This window comes from Copadichromis virginalis, linkage group LG13 (assembly GCF_057382275.1).
Source record: "Copadichromis virginalis isolate Kocher_CV1m ecotype Utaka linkage group LG13, C_Virginalis_male_GT1.1, whole genome shotgun sequence".
Classification (NCBI taxonomy): domain Eukaryota; kingdom Metazoa; phylum Chordata; class Actinopteri; order Cichliformes; family Cichlidae; genus Copadichromis; species Copadichromis virginalis.
Genome location: NC_140630.1, coordinates 2,357,653 through 2,383,977, shown reverse-complemented (window position 1 = coordinate 2,383,977; position 26,325 = coordinate 2,357,653). Strand labels below are relative to the sequence as shown.

General features: G+C 44.8%; 1 protein-coding gene across 1 annotated transcript; it reads right to left on the bottom strand.

The window, feature by feature from the left end:
- Positions 1-2,084: 2,084 nt before the first annotated feature.
- On the bottom strand, positions 2,085-24,679 carry opn4a (opsin 4a (melanopsin)). Its single transcript, XM_085476903.1, has 11 exons — positions 24,474-24,679; positions 10,334-10,476; positions 8,838-8,971; positions 7,867-8,070; positions 7,529-7,700; positions 7,275-7,451; positions 6,457-6,564; positions 5,743-5,938; positions 5,501-5,668; positions 3,853-3,912; positions 2,085-3,111 (listed from the first exon to the last, which is right to left on the bottom strand). The coding sequence occupies exons 1-11, from the start codon at positions 24,648-24,650 to the stop codon at positions 2,941-2,943; spliced, it is 1,710 nt and encodes a 569-aa protein (XP_085333029.1). The 5' UTR covers positions 24,651-24,679; the 3' UTR covers positions 2,085-2,940.
- Between the last annotated feature and the right edge of the window lie 1,646 nt (positions 24,680-26,325).

Below are 26,325 nucleotides of genomic sequence, written 5' to 3'. Positions count from 1 at the left end.
GTCGCTTCATCTCATTCATGCTCAGCTCTCTGAACTCTCTAACCCTTCCAAGCGAGCCGCACCCGTTCAGTGTGTAGCTAACTGAGCTGTCATGAACTTTAACCTTTCACCTGCTATCGAGGCCTGTATCTTGTGATTTTTGCAGTTTCTCTGCAGCCCATATCTGCAAACTGCCAAACCGTCTGCTTTTATAGACGTGCTCACACTTGCTGATGTAACAAACGGCTTTAACCTGCAACTTTTATGAAACTGATTCAGATTAATGTTGGAGTTTAGTCACCTCTGAAGCTGTAGATGCTAACAGTTAGCATGTACAGAAGATTAGTAGTACAGCACAAGCTAACAGCTCATGTGTGTTAGCAGCATTTAACTGCTATACTTGCTAAAACACACTGCTTCAGCTTTATCAGTCCGATCTTGTTTTGTTAAACCCGTTTTAACCAGTGAGTTTGATGGTTTGCTTCAAGCTTCCGTCCCAACAGGAAAAGCACCATGAGCTTTATCTTTTTAAAGAAACATTCAGGTAAAGTTTAGGGAACAGCTGAGGAGCTCAAACAGACATGTCAGATGACCAAGAGCTGCGCTATTATCGACATGATTTTCTCTTTTAAACACTATAAAAATATCACAGTCACATTCCACGACACTGCGCTTCAGCAAAGTACGCCTTTAGTTAAATAAAGGAAAGGAAGCCGCAGAAACAGTACGAAATGATCTGAACAACACTTTAAAACACAAAACACTGAAAATATCTTCAGAACAAAAGCGTTTTTGCAGGCCTCTCAGGACTCGCGGAGATTACACCGAAAGAATCTGACTGGAAATAAACTCTATGTACAGGCCACAATGAGCTCAACACAGAGACTGCAAAGGACGTCCCAGCATGTTTTCCCCAAGTCGGGCATCGGGCTTCCCGGAAAATCTGATTTTCAGCTTTTTAAAGGAAGAGTTTAACTAAAACTAGAATTTACAGCTAAAACACAGCAGTTGACTTTTTGGTTTGTTATTCCTGGTTTAGATATGGTTGTTGAACGTGAACTAACCCTGAAGGGTGTACTACGAAGGAAAGCTACATATCCAGGCTTTCTTTGTCTTAGCTGGATCAGCAAAGCCCCAGAGATAACAGAGATGACAGGTTATCAACTGAAGAAAGACGATTCGTGCATCATGTGACTCTTTTTTTTCTTCACAAAATGATCCCCGTGAGCGCCACCCGCTCCATTTAGAGATGTTATAAAGTGAGGATGATAAAATAGTAAGTAAAATATTATTAAAAAGAAATTAAATGTTTACAAAGAACATAAAATATAACAGCTAAATAATCTGAAGATTATTGGAGAAACTGATTAATCTGGTGATTTGTGTCACAGAGATTTGAATTGCAGTGAAAGATTTTGTGTCTGAGCGCGCTCAATGCTGCTGTTTACTTCTAAGCACAACATTACAGCAACATTACTTTTTGCTTCATTCAGCGCTCTTTGTAAGTAGATATAGAATCTATATCACACTGAAAACATGCCAGAAATAAAAGAATCGTTGACAACTTGGCGCTTCCAGACAATTTTAAACTGAAAATTCAAACATAACCTGCTCCTGGCCAGGTGATGTGTTCAGCATCAGTTGCCATGGTGATTTAGCTTGTAAAATAAGGGCCACATTGGTGACATGGAAAATTATGACTTTAAGCTCTACACAGTTCACTAACCCAATAATCTTCTTCGTAGTTACACCCCTCAGTTTAGAACATATCAGTGTTGGTTACACAACAAATAAATGAGCATCGTTTCAGCTCTCCTACTGCTGTGGTTCAAGAAGTCACAACTATGCAGGCCAAAAACGTTGTGGGCAAGAAAAGCAGCTTTATGTTTTTTATTCTTAAAGAAGGTTTGGATGGCTGTTCTTTTTACTGCCCCTTATTAGGTTTCTGGAAGCTGACCAATCAGGAAACAGTGGGTTTATGGGGGTGGGGGTGTTCTTAAAGAGACAGGAGCTAAAATGGCTCATTTCAGATAGAAGATGAACAGAGGGGCAGCTTTAAAGGCCGATACAAAGGTTTTGTTTTTCTAAACTGTTCATAATGACAAAAAAGATTTAAAAAATACTTTAAAGTTGGAAATGAGCAGAAAAACTGCTTGGTGCAGAGCCACATCCACAGCGATCGGTAATCACTGTGGGTATAAGATCGATGTCCTGAGATGTTCTTATTGGCACTGAGTCAGTGATTTCTTGAATTTATAGTTAGTTTTGGTTAGATGGGATGCACATAACCATCTTCATGATTTAACCTTTATGATTTGCTCCGGTGGCATCACATTGAGGTCTGAGCTGGAAATCCACATGCAAAGCAGAAACATAAGAAGACCAAGGGCAGGAAAGCACACGGTTTACTGAGGAATCACAGAATGAAGAATCTCCTCCCTCAGCTCAAAGTCCTCTCAGACACCAGAAAACCTCTAAAGGGACCCTCACCTGTCACAGGAGACCTTGGCTAAAGAGGCATTTTCATCAGTCTGACTGAACATTTCCACCCTCAGAGTCCGTGTGGCTGCAGTGTAATCAAAGATCAGACCTGCTCTCAGCTTTCAGGAGCTCTTTAAAGAGCAACTCAATGCAAAATATGAATTCTGTAACATTTCAACTCACAGCAGCTGCTTTCCCTTCACTCAAAACAACCAAACAGAGTGAGAGGATACACCTTGTTTCAGGTAAGCTGCTCTTTAAGTAAACTGTTTTGTTCGTTGGTAAAACAGCTCCAGGTTGGGTTTGGAATTTGTCTCCATCCATATCGGTACAAATCGGGTAAAATCTATAAACGACCTGCAGATTTACAATCTGATGAGTTCTGATGGCTTTTTCTGAACTGCACAGTCCCAAATATCTGCCTGGACCTTAGGTGGTCACATGGCTGCAGGTGTTTAAACAGGAGAGGGGGGTGGAGCTCTACGCCGAACCCACCCCTGCACCTCCACCGCCGCTGCTGTTGGTCGCCTTCGATCGAGATGTGCGGGAACCACTTCGTCCCGTGGAAAGGAAAGGGCTGGACTCGGAGTTGATGACGATACTCGGGATTCGACAGAGTGCGCCTCTTGCACCATCTGTAAAATCACCGTTCTGTGAAAGAGACAAAGACGGTTATTTAAAACAAATGTGACTGATGCCTAAATCTGAGAGGGCAGGCATGCCATCGTAAACCAATCACGGATCAATGATAGCGCTAAATGACCACCGCTGGGTTTTTAGCGCCATCGTCGGCACAAAGCAAATTTGTAGGTAATCATTTAACAGCTGTTTAACAGGGATCCAGAGGTCACTGGATCCCTGATTCATGAGAGTCAATCCTCCGAACCAACAACTGAAGCCAAAGCGGGAGTGCTAAAAACAAAACCTGCAGTTCCTCTAGTGTCCAGTGGAGGCAGCAGTGAGTCCGTCCCCATAGACTCCCATGTTACAACAGAAACAAACATGTTTCCAGCCTGATACACAAACTGTTTGTCTCTGTGGATGATTTTTTGTTTCATAGAAACAAAATGAAACCACCAAACGATGAATCCTGTGCAGGACGTGCGTGGTGCTCTCGTACAGATTTGCACAGATGGTTTGTTAATTCATCAATATTCAGATCATTTAATAACATATAAAATATTTGTATTACAACACTGGTGTCACATTTTCAGATCTGTATAAATCTTTGGATCAGAATAAAATCGTTTCATCTAAATACAGATAATCGCTTACAAAACAACATAAATAAAAAAAGCATAAATTAAATGAAAGGGTCCTGCTTTCACCTTCACATCATTTACTGCACCTCCACCAACAGATGTGACTGTAAAAGCTGTTTGTGAAACTCACATTTGAACTGCTGCTGCGTTCACCTGCTCCTGCCGTGGGAAGCTTAGTGTCACAGGACGTCTAGAAGAGAAACACATGGACTCATACTGTGACTCATGCTGCTCAACACCAACAGTTCAACATCATGAACCATGAACGACAATGAAGACACAAGGAAAATGGTACAAATCACCTATTTAATCCTAAAATCTTAAAATATATGTGCAAAGTTTTCTATCTCTGAGAAAAGTTAAAAAATTGTAGATCAGCCGTTGTTACGTATATGTTATTATTGTTAGGATGCCTGGGTCGTTGACCCAGGGTTTTTGAGTTTATTATTATTATTATTTATAATTTCTAGTCTTTGGTTCCTTTGTTAGAGTTCTGTCTTTTGGTTTATGTCTCTGTCTTCTCTAGTTGCTCTGTCTCCCCTGTCAGCTGTATCCCCTTGTCTAGTTCGCGTCTCTGTGTATCCTTAGTTCCTATATCCCCGTGTCCAGTCAGTGTCTGTGTCTGTCCTGGTCCCACGTCTCTGTTCCCTCTGTAGTGCCTGCATGTGAGTCTGTGTCTTTGTTCAGTCTGTGTTTTGTGTTTCCTGTTTTACTTTGAAGGTCTCTGTCTTATCTCAGTGTGTTCAGGTGACGCTTCCTTGTCTCGTCAGTTCTGATTTGCCCCAGCTGTGTTTCCCTCCCGTTACCCATTCCCTGATTGCTCCCTCTGTGTATTTAAGCCCTGTGTTTCTCTGTGTCTGTGTTGCGATCTACCGTTTATTTAGCTGTGTGTTCTGTCAGTCCTCTGGTTTGAGTTTATTTTGGTTTTTTCCAGTTATGTTATGTTTGAGTTCAGCATTAAAGCTATTTCAGTTTACGTTTGTCTCTGGAGTCTGCATCTTGGGTCCTATTCCTGTCTGCACACAGCCGTCACTTAACAATTATGGCTGTTACTATGAGAGAAGATCTATTAATCCTGAGTCTTGGCAAATTAACACAGAGGCCAAAACATTAAACATAAATTAAATAAAGTCTGTAGTCTCTGTAGATTAAAAAAGCTCAATACATTTAAAAAAGTATTTAACTTCCGGTGCCGCTCTGAGCTGGCAGCCAGTATCAGCAGCTCTGTTCTATTCTATTCTAAAAAGCAAAAATAAAAAAATACAATGGTAATAAAAAGTTAAAACATAATAAACACAAGATAATAAACAATTAAATAAAATAAAGTTTAAAATAAAGACTAAAAATCGATTGCTAAAGATAGTAAAACACGTGTAGTATTATGTGGTTAATATTTTACAGATGAATCATACTAACACTGGTATGTCCTCAGTAATGATATTTATTCTGTCGTGTTATCGCAGCTGTGATTGTGAAACACGTTCTCACATCGTCATCATTATATTAGGCCTCCGGGTTGGATTGTATTGTCTGTCTGTGTGAATTCACTTCCTGTTCCATAGGGGGCGCTCTTGAGTTGTCCTGGTTTTATTTGTGGATTTCAGACTTGTTGTTTTGAGCCTGCGGCTCTTTGTGTTTGCAGCATTTACAGCGCTCAGTTTTGAATAAACGAATGGATTTTCTTTTTGTTTCGTCCTGATGGCGTCAGCGGTTCGATCCTCTCTGTGACACTTTCACAGTTTATCCACTATTTTACATCTTCCGTTCTCTGAGTTTACCTTTTCAAAGATGCCCGAGTCGTGGCTCTTCAGCTTGGACTTGAAGCTGGATGAGGGTTTGAAGTCGGGCAGCTCGGCGGTGTCTCTGCTGATGTCACAGGAGACCTGACGGCTGGCCGGTCTGGATCCCAGACTGGAGGACAGGTCAGCCTCGGTGTCTGTCAGACCCTGCAGAGGTTAAACGGACGCTCCTGAACATTGACCGTTTTTTAAACTTCCTGATTAAACCGTTTCAAGCTTACCGATTCGCTGTCAGAGGCAGAGGAGAGGCGGGACTTGAAAGTGCTCTGCCGCCTGAACTGGCTGCTGATGTCAGAGGTCTGGCTGGTCACAGTAGAGCGGCGCGTCGACACGAAGCTGCTGCTGGTCGAGCGGATGTCACGAGGACGGACGCAGAGCAGCACGCCAAGACATGGGATGTACTTGGCCAACGCTATCCTGCAAAGAGAGGTCAAAGGTCAGTGTGGAGTCTATACCGATCAGTACTTCAGTGGCTCATGCAGCTAATGCAGTGTCCAGTCATTTGTGATATTTAGTCTCCTTTTCAGCTCACTTCCTGTTTTATTTTGAACTGCTCACAGCCCGTGCACTGATTTTTAAAGCACCCGAAGGTCACAGTTATCAGCCTCGTCTGATTCTCTGAGTATGCTGATGATGAGATGTTCACAGTGAAACTGAGTCACAGCTTGTAGGTTTACTTCTGAGAAACTCTCTCCTTCCTGTTTTAGAAACTGATCATGTGATGGACCTGCTGCCAAATAACCTGATCAGCTGCTACATGTTTTATCAGGTGTCACTAAATCGAAGGTCACATTTTTCTGAAAATTGAACATTTTCTTAGTTTAAACATCTGATATGTTTTCTATGTTTTATTATGAATAAATGTAGATTACACTCTGTACATTTATTTAGAACTGGGGCTGCAGTCAGTCTTTTACCTGTGAAATGGGGTTTACCTGTATTTTGGGTGTGTGATGGCGTAGATGATGGGGTTGTGGATGGCCGAGGCCTTGGCGATGATGGCGGGGACAGAGTTCATGTAGGGTGTCAACATGTCTGCGTACCTGTGAACCAGAACACACCGGTTAATGTGGGGCTCGCCGGGTTAAACGAGCATCGGTTCAGACAGTCGAGCCCTGCTGCTCCTTTCACACTCGGTTTGTATCCTGGGACTAAGCAGCTCTGCGTGACTCACGGGTCGAATTTGAACCTCAGCCATCTCTTAATGGCTCCACCCCCCCACCCCCTACCCCCCAGTCTGAAACAACTCGCTTCAGCTCCTTTTCTCTTTGAGGCCTCTTAAACTTTGATTGTCCAGCTCCTGGTATTTAAGATCATTCTCCAAATTGTTTTTACCATTTCAGTTACAGTAAAGTCACTTTTTGTATCCTAATTTTTAAAAATATGAAGCAAAACAAGAGGACCTGACAAAATAGGAGCTTTTTAAATATTATTATTACTTTTTAAAAATGTTTTGTCATTTAGGACTTCAGCTTTTTGTTTTCTGAATTCGTTTACAGCGTCAGCCACTCTTTCTTTCTCACCAGCCTCGGCGATGAGCTTGGATGAGAAAACACTTTTTAACAAAGATCTTTCAAACTTTAAAGCCGCAGTGGACAAAAATGTAAATGAGCTGAAATAAACGAGCCACATTTCTCTAAGAGACGGAGAGCGGCACCTAGTGGCCATCAGCGACACAAAGCTCAGAGTTTTGTTGTAGTTCGACTCAGATGACACACACGTTTTCATAGGTGTGGAGGTTTGAGTGTTTTACCCGGCGAAGGCGGTGAGGGCCACGGTGGAGTACGGCGACCAGGAGATGACGTAGAGCAGGATGACGATGAGCGCGATCTTCGCCATCTTCCACTCGTTCTGCAGCCGATGGAAACGCTTCATGGAATCACGAGTGCTGCCGTGACTGTGAACACTGCCGTTAATCTTCCCCACTGCCCTGAAACGCACACGAGCTTCAGTCAGTCACTGAAGTCAGGCACAGCTGAACGAAAGACATCTGAGATTCAAACTGACTGGTTGGTGGTGCGGATGGCGCGGAAGATGAAGATGTAGCAGTAGATGATGATGAAGAGAGGCAGGAAGAAAACGAAGATGAAGAGCAGCATGGTGTAGGCTCTCACAGACGGCGTGAAGGTCATGTAGTCCCACGTACAGGAGGTCATCAGGCCCTCAGGGACGTAGGCGCCTGAAACGTTAACACAGAGAGAGGTGGTTCTTTGGACCGCCGTTTTTATCTGGATCTTTGTCGGAAGTCTACCTGACATTAAAGTGTTATTCAGTCTGATAAACGCTGTTACTGTCACGTGCTGTCGTATACAGTATTCTAAATGTGCTGTGTCGCGTGTCCTCACTCCAGCCGAAGAACGGCGGCAGGCTCCAGCCCAGCGAGTAGGCCCAGGCCGCCACGAGGATGAGGAGGGCCCGCTTCCGAGACAGCACTCCAATGGATGTGAGAGGCCTCGTGATGACGAAGTAACGGTCGATTGCGATCACCGTCATCGTGATCATGGAGCAGATCCCAAACAGAGCGCCACAGAAAGCATACAGCTCGCAGCCTGCAGGCAACAGAGAGGGATTAGAGTCGCTTTAAACTTCTCTTCTTTCCTGTGACAAATAAACCTCCTTCGCTCAGCGTCTCTCTGAGCGACTCAAACACAGCGCTCTTCTCTCTGAGCTGAAAGTTACTGGTTCACATCGTGGTGGAGAAGAATGGAAAAGAAGCTGGAGATAGAAAATAAAACAATCAGTCATTTTAAGCCCTGAAGCTCAAATTCAGTCACACGTCGGACACGGTGAAGGAAAACACCTGTGAAGAGGCAAGAACATCTTTAGGAAGGCAGAGATTGGTCAAGAGGTTTCTACGCAACAATAAGGCCATAAGACAAACATGTGTGTTACCAGCCTCTGTCGTTTCACTTACATCCAGCAGAAGGCAGTGTACGCGTTTATAGACAGACCCTGAGTGAAGTGGGCCCCCCCACCTTCGCTACGTTTGTGATGCTAACATTTTCACTGGTGCCGCTAAAGGTTTTTAGGGGTCATCCAAGGTCAACCAGCCCCTTTCCTTACAGTGAAAACATCACAACATTACAAACACTTTTATCATGATCACACTCTTAAAAGCAAAAAAATGTAACAGTTACAATCAACTTTGTATTCTGTCCGAGAAAGAAATACAAAAAAAGAAAAAAGGGGGCGTGGCCTGACTGACAGGTGGCTGTAGCTGCTAGCTGTCTGTTAGCTTCACCTGAACTGGTCCGTGTTTGTGCTGTTGGAGCATTTGTAATGAGATCATCTGTAATATCAGCCATGCAGTTGGTACCTTTCTCTCCAAAGATCCACCTCTTGTGCATGCTGGTGGTGAAGAAGATGGGTGACTGGGTGATGCACATCAGGAGGTCAGTGATGGCCAAATTAATGATGAACATGTTGGGCGGCGTGCGCAGGCTGCGACTCCTGCAAAGACATTTTAAACAGAATTAATTTGTTAATTACAGAAAAATTGCTGAAAAATACTCGAACCTCCCACAAACTGCTAACTTTAACTAAGTGATATTGTTACATTAGTGAAATTCTGTCTTTTACAGAAAATAAAACTGAATTTTGAGCAGATGATCCAAATCTGAACAGTTTGATGTTTTTCAGTAATGACTGAGTCTGTCTGAAGGAGAGCACTCAGGGCTCCTTCAGCTTGAACATGAACGTTTAATCAATGACGCATTCGCCTTAAACCACAGCTGATTGTAGCAGAAGAAGGATCGATGCCCATCCAAGGAACAGGCAGATCGATGCGCACATCGAATTTTTCTTAGGTGGAAAAGCTTCTTAAAGGAACTCCTGAAATCATTGTGCTCATTGTTTCTCTGCAGACATGGAAGAAGAAAAGAGCTGCTCGATAAATGAGCGGCAGCTCGTTCCAGACAGAGGTCCTGATTTCCTACTTATCCCAGCATGAGGAACCTCTGATTAAAGCCTTACGGGCCGTCCTTTCTCTCCGGTGCTTCTGCAGCTGCTCATGCGCTTCATCCTCAAACACTATACCAGCGTTCTTTTTAAAGACCGTTCATTTCCAGCTCCATCCTTTTCCTCTTGGACTCTCTGCTCCTTATCCATCTTATACTTTCCCTCAGACCATCCATTAAGCCTACTTTCTTCTTACTGGGCGACTTCTGTAAGCCTGTGAGCCTGTCTGTAGCCAATGAGCAGATAAAGAAATCCTGGATGAGATGAGTTTGAGTTGAGCCTCTGTTAACAAGTAAAGCTAAATCTGTTTAGTCGTTTCAGGTTCCAAATATTTATTCTGGACTCTCCTGAGGCAGCTTTCCATTACTCAGAGTTCAGAATAATCCTTCTTTATCTGATCCTGGACGGCAGGTCCAAGAGTAGAAGTGAGAGTTTTTAGAAGTGTCGGTCGTGTCTAATATGATTTCATTTGAACAGGAGACGTTTGAGGGCAGAGATGAGAAATTTCAGACTGTGAAACATATAAAAACTGTTTCAGCTTTCATGCTGTGTTGTGCAACTATTATTCTACGGCTAATTAACCCAAATCTGAAGATTACCTGAGATTTAACATGTGACACCCTGTGTTATCATTTGATCAGTGTAGAAGCTCCTTATATATATATTACAATGCACACATGAAGTTACTACAGTTATCACAAAGCAATAAGACTTCACACTGTGCAGCACCGCGGTTACAAATAAATACATGAGTGAGAGTTTTAGTCAAGTTTAGATTAAAATAAAATGAACAGTAACTGTTTTTGGGGCCTAAGGCTGCATTTTCACCTGAAAGCAGCACGGTGATGAGCGTACCTGCTGAAGGCGTAGATGACCAGGAAGTTCCCAATCATGCCCGTGATGCCGATGGTGAGAATCACGGAGCCAATGGTGTAGTGGGCGTGGTCGGGCACATCCACGGTGGGGAATGGGCGTGGCGCCTCGGGCACCATCGCCACCTGCAGGACCGAACGCAGAATGACAAGAGAACGTGACACCTCTGCAAAAGCAATTGCGAAACTTTCAGCTGCTTCCTTCAGGGGGTCACTATCTGAAAAGAAAGAAAAAGACCCTACAATAATACAGAGAAAACCTCAACAACTAGACCACCCCCCTATGAGCAAGCACTTTGGCGACAGTAGGAAGGAAAAACTCCATTTTAACAGGAAGAAACCTCCGGCAGAACCAGGCTCGGGGTCTGCTGGAGCAGCTGGGATTGAGGGGAGGAAGACTGTGACGCGTTGTTAACGTGTGAACAGCAGCTTCTGGAAGCTTTTAAGGTGGAATGCTTCCCTGCATGTCAGTTAGTGTAAGAGCTTTGTTTAATGAAATGAAAATGCAGTAAAAAGTACATACGACAGAACCATGACACAGAGATGCAGGGCTGAGATATGATGGTCGTATTTAGAGACAGGCCGTCGTTGTTTAATGTCCCAGTTTTTCTTGTTGGGAGGTCTAAAGCACCTGTGTGAAACAAAAGAGCCTCACAAACACACCCCAAAAACGACGAAGCATTTCCTGTTTCCTGTTCAACTAAAAGTCCTCTTCAGATTGATCTTAAAACACAAATACAGATTTAAACCTGCAGCTGGAGGACTGATCGTTTCTAAAGACTAGAAGAGAACGCGAGGCCAGAAACTCCTTCCTGTCGATGATGTTGTTATTCCACTCGGAGGAAAGCCTTCACGCTCACAGACTTCACTAATCACTAACCGGCGACCTAAATCCTTCCTGACAGGCGGCGTCTTCACAGGTCTGTCCATCGCTGTTTCTAATGAACCTCCTCCGAGCCTCCTCCCTGTCAGGCCTCAGATCAGTGCCAGCAGAAACATCAGGAACAGCTAATCAGAGTTGGAGGTTGGCCCGAGGAGCGACTCGAATTATTGGACTTTTAATAAAGCGGTTTAAAACCCTGATGGACTCTGGCAGGGAGACGGACGCTCCTCGATCATTTCTGCAGGAGAAAACTTAAAGCAGAGCCGAGAATGAACTGAAATCATCTTGGTGTACAAACTGAGACTTTTCCGCGGAGGGACAGTCTAATGAAACGAATCAAACCTAATCAATCGAATGAAACACCAGAGATCCTGAATCGATGATCTTTGTGTGTCACAGCCTCAGTTTGTGTTTGTGGATGGCAGCGAATCAGAAACCCACACAGAGGCGTTATGAGGACAGTGTGGGGAGGGCTGCAGATGTTGAGTTTTGTGTTTGGACTCTGTTGAGTTATCTTCAGGTTGTTTCAGGACCTGTACGAGCACGTGGTGAAGAACAACCCAAACGTCAGATGTGAGCGTGTCCTGTAACGAATAGAAACACTGAAGATGTCGTGATGTAATATGCGTGCACGTGCAGATGAGCTGTGTGAGGCTCCGTGTCTCTGTTATCGTGTTTCCTGAGAGGTCGGGTTTTTTGGATGTTTGTTTCTTTATCAGAACAGTTTGTTTCCAAAATAAAAGTTCAGCATTAAAGCTGTGTTTGAGACCACTTCCTGCCGCCAGACTGCCATTTAACATGCCGATGAGTACAAAGGTGGAACCTGTGACATCAGCATCTGTGGGTGGGGCTACCACAAGACCGTCATCCGTGATTGACAGATGCAGCAAACAGATTCTGTCTCCGACTGAAACGAGCCACACGTCTGTCAGAAACGTGGAAGAAGAGTCGTTTAGCGGTCGCGTCCACACACGTCTGATTCTGGAGGACGGGTGGATCCGTGCTGACGTGGCAAAAACCGGCAACATGGTAAACTGCAGCTGATGCGTCACAGCCGGCATCGCTGCGTTCTCCACAGAAATGGGATGAAACGCGACACAAGTCTGTGCTGCAGTGATGAAACATCCACTGTGGGGATAAATGCTGAGTGTGCTGCACACAAAACACTGCAGAGTAAACTCAGCATGATGCATTCAGGTCCTGTGTTTAGCAGAATCACAGGCTTGGATGGGGGACACACACAGCAGTGGTGTGAGCTGTCCACAAACTTCTGGCCCCGAGTATCCAGTGGAATAACTTGGATTATGGATTGTGCAGAACAGAACAACGTATAAATGATTCTTGGCTTGTTTTCAGCCGTGAAGCAGTTTGGACACGGACACACACAGGTCAGCGTTGGCGTGTGTGACGCCGATGGTTCCTGTCTCCTGCCGTGACCCATGAATGCAGTCGCATCCACCATCAGCTGTTCTCAGAGCCCCGCCTTCGATGATGATGGCGTCTGACAGGTTGGGACAGGAAGGGAAACGTTCAGCTCAGGACGGACGGCCTGCCTCACACAGAGACTCGGAAAAATGACAAAACATGACACAAAGCAACGCCTCCATCACTCACCAGCCACTTCATTAGGTACACCTGTTCTGCTGCTCCTTAGCACGCCAGCAGCTCGTTGGACATAATTGAAGAAGAGCTGCTGAAGTTCAAACGGAGCCTCAGGATGATGAAGAAAAGTGAATAAAGGGAGAAATGAGCCGCGGTTGGTCAGAGCAGAAAGGCCAGGCTGCTTCGAGCTGATGGTGAGGCAACGGGAACTCAAATAAGCACTCATTAAAACCAGCATCTGCAGAAAAGCGTCTGTGAACCTTGACGCAGATGGACAGAAGAGCACAGTCCTGTAGCAGGAACAGCAACCTGGACAGCAGAAGATGGAGAAACGTTTCCTGGTCTGTGAGTCAGTTTAAAGCGTGGCTCCATCCTGCCTGTATCAGTGCTCAGCCTGCTGCTGTGGTGAGGGCCACGGCCTGTCTGAGTGTTGCTGCTGACCACGCCCATCCCTTTCTGACCTCACTCAACCATCCTCTGATGTCATAGTTCACTCAGACGGCTCCACCGTCACAGATCTCAGTTTAACAGAGCAGCTTTGAGATGTGGAGGAACAGGAGGGTCTGACCAATGATGTCATGATGATGTCATGTCAACATCATTCAAAACCTCTGAGGGGTGTTTCCTGCAGCTTGCTAAACCTGATCCATGAGGAGCTAAAGCAGCTCTGAAGCACACCGTGTAGCAGCAAGGATCAACCGGTGAGGTGGAACGCAAGAGCAAACGAGCCGGGAAAAGCAGGAAACCTCGACAACGAGGAGAATAAAGGTCAACGAAGAAGACTGACGAGGTCAGGCGTGGAAACCGTCACAGCCTGACTGTTATTTATTTTTACGTCTTCAGAGATTGAATAGAATAGAATAGAATGACCCTTTATTGTCATTGTACATACTGATGATCTGGACAGTTCCGAGCACATGGACGTGAGGGACTAACATTAAAGTTTGTGTCCCGGCTGGTTTTCACCATCAGTACTAGTTAGTTAAACTAGTGCTGGGACATGGTGTAAAATCAGCCGTTGTATGTTGGTACTCTCTAGAGACTCTGTTGTTTCGGTGCTTTGAGTCTCCTTCTGGGAGGTCTGAACACCCGGAGCGCTGCGATTCCTTCGGCGCTCGTGTGGAAGCTCCTCCTCCGGCGACTTCCACTGGGACGTGACATCGTCGTCTTTACCGATCAAAAAATCCGAAGCTGAATCCGTTCCCGCAGAGACAAAAGTAGTGCAGTAAACTGTGGAGGATTACTGAAATGAGAGATAAGGTTAAAATGCAAAGTCACACGGGGACGTTTGAATCTACATGCTGCTGCAGTCTCAGAGTCGTTATTATGAAAATGTTTTCCGTCTCGTCGGCCGTTTCCGTTTCGCCGCGAGGCCACAGATCCTCCCTGCTGATGAACTCCGTGGAGAGGAGCGCGCCCGTCACAGAGGATTCAGAGTTTCACCACGACACCCGAGCGAGGATCGCTGCAACAGCAGAAATCCTCCCCTGCACTCACTGAGACGCTGATGCGTGCATCTACTGCTCATCTGCCCACATGTGCAGTCACAGAAGTCTGTTATCAGTGATCATCATTGAAGATGCTGCTTCACCTGTAATCACGTCTAAATTCAGCAGCTCAGCGTGGTTTTCATTAGTACTACTGATCACTGCTGAGAGCAAACATGCTAGCATCTTCATGTTTGGGTCATTTTTCAATAACACTTATATTTACAAAAGCTTATTTCCTGTTACCTCCTCATTCCACTGTATTTGCAGCTAAAGTCAATTATTTAAGTAAAATACACTTGAATTTGAATTACAGAGAAATCATAAATATCACCAAAATATTCAGTCTGATTGTTTCAGTAATAATGAATCACATGCTGTGCTGGAATAAACTCCTGAATATAAAAAACTATCATGACACATGAAGCAGTATTTCAGTAATAAGCATTTGTAATAATAACTTTTGTTATTATTCCCACAGGAAACACTAAAGTCAAATAAATGATACGATAATCACTACATTAGGAAACAAAATATTATCAAATATAAGTCATATTTAGATCATGTTTGTAGATGTAGATCTAATTGTAGAGACTCCAGTATAATACAGATATAAATATATATAGCTGACATGAAGGCGCCCCTAAAACACGTGTGCAGAGTTTTCAGCACACGTGGTTAGCCTCCTCTAAGTGCAGGACGATACGAATGAGCGGATCAGTGCGGGCGTACAGCGGCTTAATAATGAAACACAATCAGTGTTTTTAGTCTCGCTGTAATTACAGTCGTGCTCGGATCGCTCTGCGTGGAATTAATGCTTCGCAGCTTCATGCGTGCTCATTATCGTCCCTCGTCTGCTCTGCAGGGACATTTTTCCCGTCCTCAGAGATCTCACGCTGTCTGTTAGAAGTCATCTGAAAGTCGAGGCTCGCGGGCTGAAGTTTGGACAGGAGGAGACTTATCGGTGGGTCAGCTGATCACAGAGCGTCTTTGTTTCTGCTGCTGTAGACTCAAAGAAAGAAAGGAGCTGTTCTTCCTGGATGACAGAGGCTGTAAAAGCTGAGATCAGCTGACCTGAAAGGTTAAAGTTCCTGTCCTTTCTGTTCCCTCTACGTCTTGGGTCAAACATCTCCAGCTGGTTTGGTTTTCTGCACCTCGTGAGTCTGCTGGACGCTTCACAGCAGGCTGAAGGTCCTGCTGCTTCTCTCTGCAGGAGCGCTGTGCTGCTCGTATGACAGAAAACTGCAGGCACTAGATAGAGCGACATCATCTACTGGTGTCTGTTCTCCAGTTTCACGTGTGGGTTTCTTTTAAAGCCAGACGTTATCCCCACTGCAGCCACAGACTGTATGACACACCACAGATACCCGCTAATTAGTGCTCAATAACGTCCTTCCCTGAAACCTGCAGTTCCTCGGGCATCCAGCAGAGGCAGCAGTGAGTCAGCCCCATAGACTCCCGTGTTAAACCTGTATCGCAAAAATAAACACATTTACCACCTGATACACAAACTATTCTAGTGTTTATAGATAATTTAAAGCTTGCATCATTGGGGGCGTGGCCTCTTTGACCGACAGGTTAATGATGGTGGCACAGGCGGCTGTAGCTGCTAGCTTCACCTGAACTGGACCTCCGGACCGTGTTTGTTCTGTTGGAGCATTTTTAATGACATCATCTGTATTAATTAGAATAATTTATCTGGTCTCTGTGTCTGTGTGACGCTTCCACACAGCAAGCAAGCTAACGTTAGCTGATAACTTCACGCTCTCGTCCAAAGGGTGAAAACACCAAAACCAACGAGTGATGTCGCTGTGGTTCATTTTTTATATACAGTCTATGTAGATTAGCTAATGGAAGCCTGCCTCTAGTGTGGTGGTAACTAGAGGAACTGCAGGTTTCAAAGTGAACAGCAGGTGTTTAAATGAATCTGCAAAACTCGCTTCATTCACAGCGTGAACAAACGATAACGACCAAAACAATCTGTGTGGACATAAAGAAGGAAAAATGCAGTGGAGCAAGTGCACAATATAAGAGAGCGTTGCACGTGCTCACTGGCAGCCTTCCACTGCTGCATAATCCCAACACAAAACACACATAAACAAACACACAAATGATGGCGAAATGTTCCATCTGAGCACGCCGTCCACGTCTTATAACAGGATCAGACGAAGTCAGACTGTGAGGAAGAGCAGTGCAGAAAATCCACATCGCAGGCTTCATGTGGCTCGAATCTTCCAGAGAGGAGACGATGATGAGACCACAGCTTTCCTCATTCCGACACATGATTTACCCTGCGGCTAATACACTAATGCGAAAACACCAGTAATACAGTGGACATTTATTCTTCATGCTGCAGAGTATCTGAAAGTGGAATCTGATGGTTTGCTTTGGTAAGATGATTAGAGGAAGCTTCCACAGTCCTGTCTGTCATCAAGATCAATAATTACGTTACAGCTGATTTTTTAATGCAACAAAAAAAAAATCTTAGTTTGTTCTAAAAACATAAAACACAAATAAATCTATCAAACAGAACCTGAGTCTGCAGAGAAACATCAATAAAATAGCCTAAACGTCTCCCTGGAAGCACATCTGTCTTCACACTGACCGAACTGGAACAGGTTTCAGTGTTTGAACAATGAGACAGAAAAATTCCAAAGAAATATAAAAGTGGAAACTTGAAAATGAGCTGAAAATCAACAACAATCAGAACCGACTTTGTATTTCTGCAGCTGTGTTTCACCACCAGACACGACCCATCTCTCAGATTTTAATCGACAAATATTGGAACAACTGATCAATATGTTTCTGGAAAAAATAATCATTAGCTGCATCGGTGACTTTCACGTAACGAGGTTAAACAGAGCGAGGAAAAAGGCACATGCTTTTAATTTGAAAAAAAGAGATCAGATGGTTCACAGCGCTAGGGCCTCACGCTGGATATTTCTGAGCGCACAAACACACACACACACACACACACACACACACACACACACACACACACGCACGCACGCACCAGAGGTGGGACCAAGTCATTGTTTTGCAAGTCTCAAGTAAGTCTCAAGTCTTTATCCTCAAGTCTCAAGTCAAGTCTCAAGTAATGTCAGGCAAGTCAGAGTCGAGTCTCAAGTCACTGGTGTAAAAGTCCGAGTCAAGTCACAAGTCTGAAATTTTGAATTTCAAGTCCTTTCGAGTCTTTAAAAAAAACGAAAAAAAGCATGTTGCAGTTATGCTAAATGTAAATATTAGACCATGTGATTTTAAAATCTGTGTTTTTCTCAACACATGACAAAATAGTGAACTTAGAAAATATACACAAATTGTGAAATTGCACCTCTTTAAAATGCAGCTCAATTAAACCTAGCTCCAAGAATAATTTTCACCGACAGTTCTGAGATAAGCTGCATGTTATTCTTGGATGCGGTTGTAGGACCGGCTTTGAAATCGCATGACAAAAATATCATACACATTAAAAAAAACTGTATCACCAACGTAGCCTGGACAACATTTGCTAGTTAGATGAAGTCAGCTATCTCATCTTAGCATATTTATATGCATATTTATAATCATACGGTTCTTGGAGTGAGTGCATACACTCATGAAGTTTAGTAACTTCAGGTCACTGCAACAAGCCCAGGTACAGTTTACCGACGGATGGGTACAGGACCTTGAAATGCACCGTGTAGAAAGTAAAGACCATCGTACGTATCATAAGTTTACCAGTCTCACAAATCGTCGTCATAAATACACATTCCTTAACCGTTTATTAATAGGACCTTTGAGCTCAACGGTAATTAATTAGCAGTGGAAATAATTTCTGGTACCCATCACAGAAATGTAGCAGTGACAACAATATTGTATGCTGTAATCGTACTGGGCAATTAGTGATACAAAAAACCTGTTTTATCCTGTGAATAAAAGTATGTGTTTTTGTCAGTGTACCATAATAACAGAAGCGAAACGCAATATTGTGTCAGGACAATTCACTATTTATGCACAATAAACAAAGGAGCATAGCGCGACAATTTCTGTTCAGCGCCAGACTTGCTTGTAACCTATATCACCAATTATGTTATGAAAATGACGTATTAAGTACTAAAAAACACTGACCTTCGTGTAAATGCTTGGAGCATTAACCTGTGAGCTGGAGTGTTCTGGGACGTTATATTTGATCTTTGAATGGCTGCAATCCAGTCGCGTCTTTGTTACTTCGGAAACATGGCTCGAACAATTTCTCTTCAACGACGTAATCCGATAACAACCGATCTCTTTACCCGTCGGCTTCCCGTGGCTGTCATGCGACCGGCTATTGCAGTTAATAATACAACAGCTTCTTGACATTTTTGTGTTTCTTTTTATCGCTGTATAACTGATTTTAATTGAAAGCCTGCGTGCGCTAGTACCGCTTGCCACGAGTTCCCAGAATCCTTTGCGGTTCTACCCGTGAATGACGTCACATTTTCAATCTCTATATAATATGCATGTTAAATTTTATATTTGGGGTAAAATATCAAGTCTTTTCAAGTAAACCGGTTCAAGTCCAATTCAAGTCCCAAGTCATTGGTGTAAAAGTCCAAGTCAAGTCACAAGTCTTAGAACATTTTTTCAAGTCAAGTCTAAAGTCATAAAATTAATGACTCGAGTCTGACTCGAGTCCAAGTCATGTGACTCGAGTCCACACCTCTGGCACGCACGCACGCACACACACACGCACACACACACGCGCGCGCGCGCGCACGCGCACACACAAATGATGAATAAAAAAACATGAAGTGTGACAGTAATCATTACATTCATCATTAGAACCACAAAGATGCTTGAAAGAGACCCAAAACCACAAGAACACCCAGAACTAAAACAAGCATCTTCATCGTGTCTAAAATCACGACAACAAAAACAACAACAACAAAAACAGCACAGAGAAATGAAATGACTTTAAATAACACAGCTGTGCCCTTTAGTATCTGAGTCTATGGCAGCCTGCACATCAGTCCAGAACGGGTTTACGTCCGTGAGAGTCCTCACTAAGATGCTAAACAAACCTGAGTGTGTGTGTGTGTGTGTGTGTGTGTGTGTGTGTGTGTGTGTGTGTGTGTGTGTGTGTGTGTGTTCAGGGTCTCTTACACAACAGTCGTTGTCATGCTGACACAGAAATAATGTTATGAAGCTCTGAGGGGCTCAAACAGGAGGCGAACGTGTCTGTGCTGATTTTAAATAAATTATTATCATAATCATAGACGTACTTCAGATACCTGACCTACTCTCCTCTCCTAGAGCAGCTTTGCATGACTCACAGTTCAGAATAATCCTTCTTTGTCTGATCCTGGGCCTCGGTGCAGAACCTCATTTCACCCTGTCTGAAACAAGCTGTTGTAGCTCCTCCCCCTTTGAGATAACTTCTGATTGGCTGACCCTCATTAACAAAATATTCAAACAGCCGTTCGTGCTGGAAAACCCTCCAATGTGTCTGAATCCAAACAGTCCCGTGAACAAGGGCGGAGCTAAACTTCCTCCACAGCGATATGACTGAAGTTTGAAGACTCACTGACGTTATCTCTGCTGCTGAGGGTGGAGCAACCAGTCACGAGGGTTAGGGGGCAGTTACTGTTTCACACAGGTAGGTTTGGATGGTGAATTAGGCGTTTATCCAGGTTATGTGTTTATCTGAAACATTTGCTAAACAATAAGAATTCAGGAAGAGAACAAATACTGAAAATCAGACAAACTTCAACCATCAGAATATTTATTAAAAGAAAGCCAGAGGTGTGTTTTGGTATGAGAAGCATCGAACATTTCAATTAGTAGAGATGTTGCTTTTTTTTTTCTCACAGCAAATAGACTCTGAAGATAACGGTTCATCGGACGTCTCCTGTTTCCTTGGAGATGGTAGAAGAATTAAACTGTGCACTAGAGATGTCTCAAGACCGGTCTCGGTCTCGACGGACTTTGGTCTTGTCTCGGTCTCGGTCTCCCACTGTGTGAGAGCCGAGCAGCTCTCACACAGTGGCTCAGCTATGCTCCAATCCCTCCATATTGTGGCCAATGACATGCGAGGATATAGGATAATATCATTATGTGAAAAACAGAGAGCATGAGAGCGTACGTCTGTCCTCTCAGTAAGTGAGTGAGACAGTAGACAGCGGTGAGGAGGGCTGTGCGAGTGCATCGCAAATACACATAAATATGCTCGACACCCGTAAACCTGCAGTTTAAAGACTTTCTTGTCTCGGTCTTGTCTCGACTTTGTCTTGGTCTTGATTCGGCCTGTCTTGGTGCTGTCTTGGTCTTGGTTTAGGCGGTCTTGACTATAAGTCTACTGTGCACACAAAGGATGAAAATATATGACGACAGTGCAGACAGACGTCACACAGAGGCACAGATCCGATGGCAGGCTTCAGCTCCACATGACTTCAGCTTCTGATGGAGCTTTGCAAAACGAACCCTCTGGGCCACAAAAACTCTTCATTTGCTTTGTCTACCTGCCAAACAACATCTAACGTCTGCAGCCACGTTAGTGCTGCTACACCAGCCACAAAGCACACAAGCATCCAGCTTCAGATCCTCTCCGTCCAGCCGCGGAGCTCTCAGAAATCTAAGAAATGAGCTGAGACCTTTTCCTTCAGCTTCAGAGCAGAGCCCAGAAGGAGGATGGTAGTGTTTAATGCCTGGAGAATCGCTTCAAAGGTCCAAGATCAACTCTCTGATCTCGGCTCTGCTGCTGCTTATGCTAATCCGGTTCATTTGGTCCTTCAAAGCTACAAAATCAGACAGAAGAGCCGAAGTCAGGAGGATAAAGAGGCTCGGTGGTCGGTGACGCAGTGTATACTGGTATCTTTATAGGTTCCTTTCAGTTATGGAGCAGCGGCTCCACTCTGAGACCCTCCGCTTTTGCAGAAGCATGGTAACTGCAGCCAGAAAGTGAAACCAACTAGGCTGTTTGATCGAAACTTAAAGTGTGGTGTGACGTCGAGAAGTACATAAATAACCTGGCTTCCTTTTATTTGCTTGAGACCTTGTGTGTTCATGTGTTCAGGTCTCCATATTCCGGGACATGTAAAATTAAAGATCATTTTTTAAGTAAAAGACCACTTTGAGCCGTGTCTTTTTTGGCCGTAAAGAATATAAAAGAACGGGATTTAATACTCCACAGGTAAGGAACCACTTCCTCACCTGGATTTTGATTATGACACCAAGATCCTCTGGCATGTGAGACGTAAGACTTTCAGCCAGAAGAGAAGAGCTTTAAAACTGAGCTTTGAGCATATCTCATGACCTCTGTGGTTTCAAAGGAAACCGTCTCAACTAGCCGCATCCTTAAATGTACTCGTGATTTTATACAAATGTCTGATTTTCACTTTAATCGTTTGCTTCTCAGAGCTCAGAAATGTGATGCTCTGTGGGAGACGACGTTCAAACCATGGACATTAAAGAGTCTGATTTCATTGATAATTAATGAGTCAGTGACACCAGCAAATATTTACATGAAGTTTAAAACAAAGTGAAAGTCGGGGCTGCGTGGAAGGAGAATGATCCTCGAAAACATTTCCAGATTCCTCTCCTAAAATCGATGACTCACTCGGTGGAACTTGGGCTGGTTTGTGGGTAATCGAGGAAAATAGGACACTGACGTGTTTTGAGGGTCAGTACCTCGCGCCTCAGGAGGTTAATCCCCGGGAGGATCAGCAGATAACCCTGTGATGGTGAACGGCAGATTAGATGCACACTATGTTGCATTTTCAGCTCTTTGTGGATTGATTTCCACGGAAAGGATTTTCCTCGAAGAACTAAAAAAATTGACGTTAACCTTGTTTACTCATCAATCACCATCAGCTTAGAAATGCACCAATCACCGAGCTCAGCAGACTCGGACCAAGCCGGCACAGATTCAGCTCTGCTTATTTCTGATCAGCTGCACCGGCAGCAGCAGCAGTAGCACTGACCTTTGACCTTTGCTTGGTTGCTCTAAGCCGTGCTCTGACTCACACGTGGCCCGAAGCGCCCCCTTAAATATCACCAAAGGTTATCAGCCAGCAATGTGTCTGCACGCTGGTCCCAAATGAAAACACAAGACAGAGGAGCAGCTTGAGGCGCTGGCGTGTGCCTCCCGCCGTAACGCCTGCAGGGCTCCGCCCCCAATCAGAGCCTTCAGGTGAAGTCTGGGGTCCAGCATCTGTCTGCAGCTGTGACTGAAAACAAGGCTGACTCTCGTCCAGATGTTTTTACCTCATAATAAAACGACATCGTGGCAACAAAACGCTGAACTTACAGCACTGTGTGGCCATTTTCTATCTACAGTCTGTGTTTATAACAACATTGTTTCTGGGAGATGCTGCTGTGTGATAAAACCGTTAAAGATCACATGTAAATGTCATCAAAATGCCAAATTGCAAACAAGAGCAGTGTGAACGTGTCACATTAACCTACATTTGTGTGCCTGCTGGTCACGGGAAGTGCTCCCAGCCTCCTGCGCGCGTCAGCTGACCTCCTGCAGCGCCGTCGTTTATAAATGCAGGGCTCTCACAGAACCGTTTACTGGACTGAGGTTTCCTGCAGTGATACAGACTTCCTCGAACATCACGCCCAGACTCAACCAATGACAGCCAGAGCAGGAAGGACAAAATGTTCTGACTTTAAAAACAAGTGTCGTCTAAATGCCGCCATCCCAAGTCACTGAACACAGACTGTTAGCAGGCGAGGCACAGATTCGATCTACACGAGCGTGCCCCAGCACGCCCCCCAGCGCTCCCCCGACGGCTCATACTGGCCCAAAGCAACCATGTAAACTTTATGGAGGGCCAAAAAGGGTAAACTAACTAAAGGCTTCACAGCTGCAGGAGTGTTAACTCTCCTCTGAAGGCTTCGGGTTGGAATCTGCCCCTGACGGTCGGCGTCCTGCCACCAGAGGTTGGAGACTGTAAACCACAGCAGCACAACTCCAAGCACCTCTTGCAAAGGACACAATACCAAAGTACCCCTGCACGGTACAGTGAGGTGCTGTACTGAGTGTGTAGTGTAGTGTGGACCGTGACACAGTCCACTATGATCACACTTTCACTTTTAGTGGTTCATGGGTACAGTGAAGGAGAGGTGACAGAGGAGCATGCTGGGATAGGAGGAGGTGGAGGCAGGTGATCTGCTGTGGAGAGCTCTCAGGTTCAGGTGATTCATGTCCAGCCAGGAAGAAAACCTGGAGCAGAGGGGGGAAGGAAAAGGACGAGAGAAGGCCAGAGTCAGCTGCTGGAAACCCACCACTATGATTAGGTCCCATGACACTGACTATGCACTGAAGCAGAGAAAAACCGCCTCCACCTCCCGTCACCCAGCTGGTCTGAAGCAACTGAACCGCTGCGAGGGAAGACAGCATGTGAACCACAACCTGCAGTAAACACCAACCTGCCAGCAGAACATCAGAAAGAAGAACGCCGACTCCGCCACTGACAACAGCAGCTCTGAGAGCGCCACACCTCACATCAGCCTGAAATCAGTGTGTGGACACACAGCAGCCTCACACGCTGTTCTCAGCACGCCACCAATCACCTGAGCCACCCGCAGCGTGTTCCGCAGCCTCAGTGTGTGTGTGTGTGTGTCAGCATGTGTTTAACTTCAGTTTAACTAGAAAGCATGCTGGGCTCACAGCTGTACAGATGTGCTGTTGGGTTCATACAGACACACAGAGCCTGCAGTAAACCTGGATGCACTCAGACCGCCGCTCTCTGATTTCTGCTGCTGTCACTCTGAATTAACGTCACTTTTCCCGATCAATAATTTAATTAATACTTTAATGAACTCATGATATGAGGCTGATCAGTTAGTTGTCAGATTAATGATCAGCTGCACTTTAAAGCCCCGAGGACACCGACGAAGCGAACCTCAAACTATGAATGTGAGATTTGAGTTTTCAGCACTAGATTTAAACCGCAGGTACCGGTACCGACTCTGTCTGACTCACTGCTCGGTTTGTCACACTTCACAGAATTTTCTTTGTGTTTAAACAAAGCTCTCCGCTCTCCCGCGCCGCAAGCGCCGTGCGTAAAACCACCGAAGAACCGCCGAGTGGATCAAAACGCGCTCTGGCAGGTGGAAGCTGCTCAGGTGTGTTTGGATCCTGCGATCAGAGGAATCAAAGAAATCAGAGGATTTAGAGGGAGACTTACGGTCGTAGCGGCCGCAGCCGGCAGTTGGAGCTCCTTGAGCTGGAGCGCGTCAACGGCCGAGTCGTTGGAGCTCCACGCGGAGGATCCTGACAGCTCCAGGGTGTCCGGGTGGCGCGCGGCCGTACAGTTCGCCTCACGGTCGCTGCAGGAGATGATGCTCTGCCGCGCCGAGCGCATGCTCTGAACTGCTCTCTGCTCCGCTCGCGGACTGCAAGCACAAGGGGAGAGAGGGGAGGGGAGGGGGGGGGGGGGGGTTAGTTCATGGAGGTCTGACTGCAGGTGTGACAGGTGGGAGAGAGAGGAGCCACAAACAGCAACACGTGATCAGCATTATACGGTTTCGTTTTATTCTCTCTGTGAGAAAAAAGCCGCAGTTCCTCTAACATCCGCCAGAGGCAGCAGTGAGTCTGGGCTCAGAGATCACGCCTACTTCCTAACACCTGGATTCCATCACTCACCTGTTTACACTAGCTGTGCCGCCAAAACGTCGGCTGCATCCTTCGGAGGACGCATTTGTAGGCCAATTACGTCACAGCCAGGCGACGAAGGCTGTCCCAATTTGTCGACTCCTTCAAATGCATCCTTCATTTCCCCGGATTTGAAGGATGGGTCGGTGTGTCCTTCGTGGCCCACCATGTCCCAGAATTCATAGCGCGGCCGAGCCGGTTTCAGCTTCCAACAATGGTGGCCGCTGCTTAGTTTTAATATTACTCTTATTATTCTTTCTAGGTCACAAAATAAACTTTTAACATATTTCCAGGCGAGAATGTAGCTGTGTAAACTTCAAATATCTGCTTGGTTTATCAAGACATCACATATTTGCAAAAGGGCTTTGACGTTTTCGGTGACGTCTGTTACCCACCAGCTCGATAGCTGACCCGGGGGTTCAATGGTCACTAGAGCCCGTGAGAGCAGCGGACTCCCGGCTTCATCGTTTTCAGACCCCCGCTGTCTGTCGCTACTCGGCTTAAACATGATATATAAGTCACTCGGATAACTTAAAAATGTTGTTGTTTGGCTTTTTTCAGTGTTTTATTTGTTCTGGAGTAAATCGGTTTGGCTGAGATCAAAATTATTAGATTATTAGATTAAATAAAACTTTATTAATCCATCGGGTGGGTTCCTCCGGGATTTTCACACAGCTGAATAAACGTCAAACAGAAAACTGATTAAACAGAAGTGTGAGACGGTCAAGAGTTTACTCCAGTGTCCTGTTATATTTTAGATAGCAAGAAGCAGACGGCCGAGTTTATTAAACTCCACCGAGACAGCGCTGACGCAGATCTGAAGGCCAGACCGTCACATTTCACAACCTCACACTTCCAGCCTTCTCGGTCTTCGAAGAAACCCGGCCCACGTAGACCGCAAAGGCCGGGTCCTCCAAAGGGACACAGCTACTGTGTTCATATTTTAAATATTAGGGGCGTGGCCTCTCTCTGCTAGCTCGAGCTGTTTAAGGAGAGTTTGCACTCAATGTCATTTACTCATTATATTATATACTATATTATATACTCATTATATACTCATTATATTGTATATTGTATAGCTTTCTTGTTATATGTAAAATTGTATTGTATTTATTTATTTAAATTTTTACTTTTTAATTATTTTACTTGCATTTTTAATCACTCTTATATTTAAATGTTCATTTGCTATTTTATCTAGGGATTGAGAGTAACGTAGTTTCTATTCTCTGTATGTCCTGTACATGTGGCAGAATTGACAATAAAGCTGACTTTGACTTTGAGAGCATGGCTGCTCTGTTTTTAGGGTTCAGTGTGCAGACCTAAGGAGCCGGGATCAAACCACGGACCTGCTGCTGTCGCTGCTCAGCCACAAGTTTCCAAGTCTG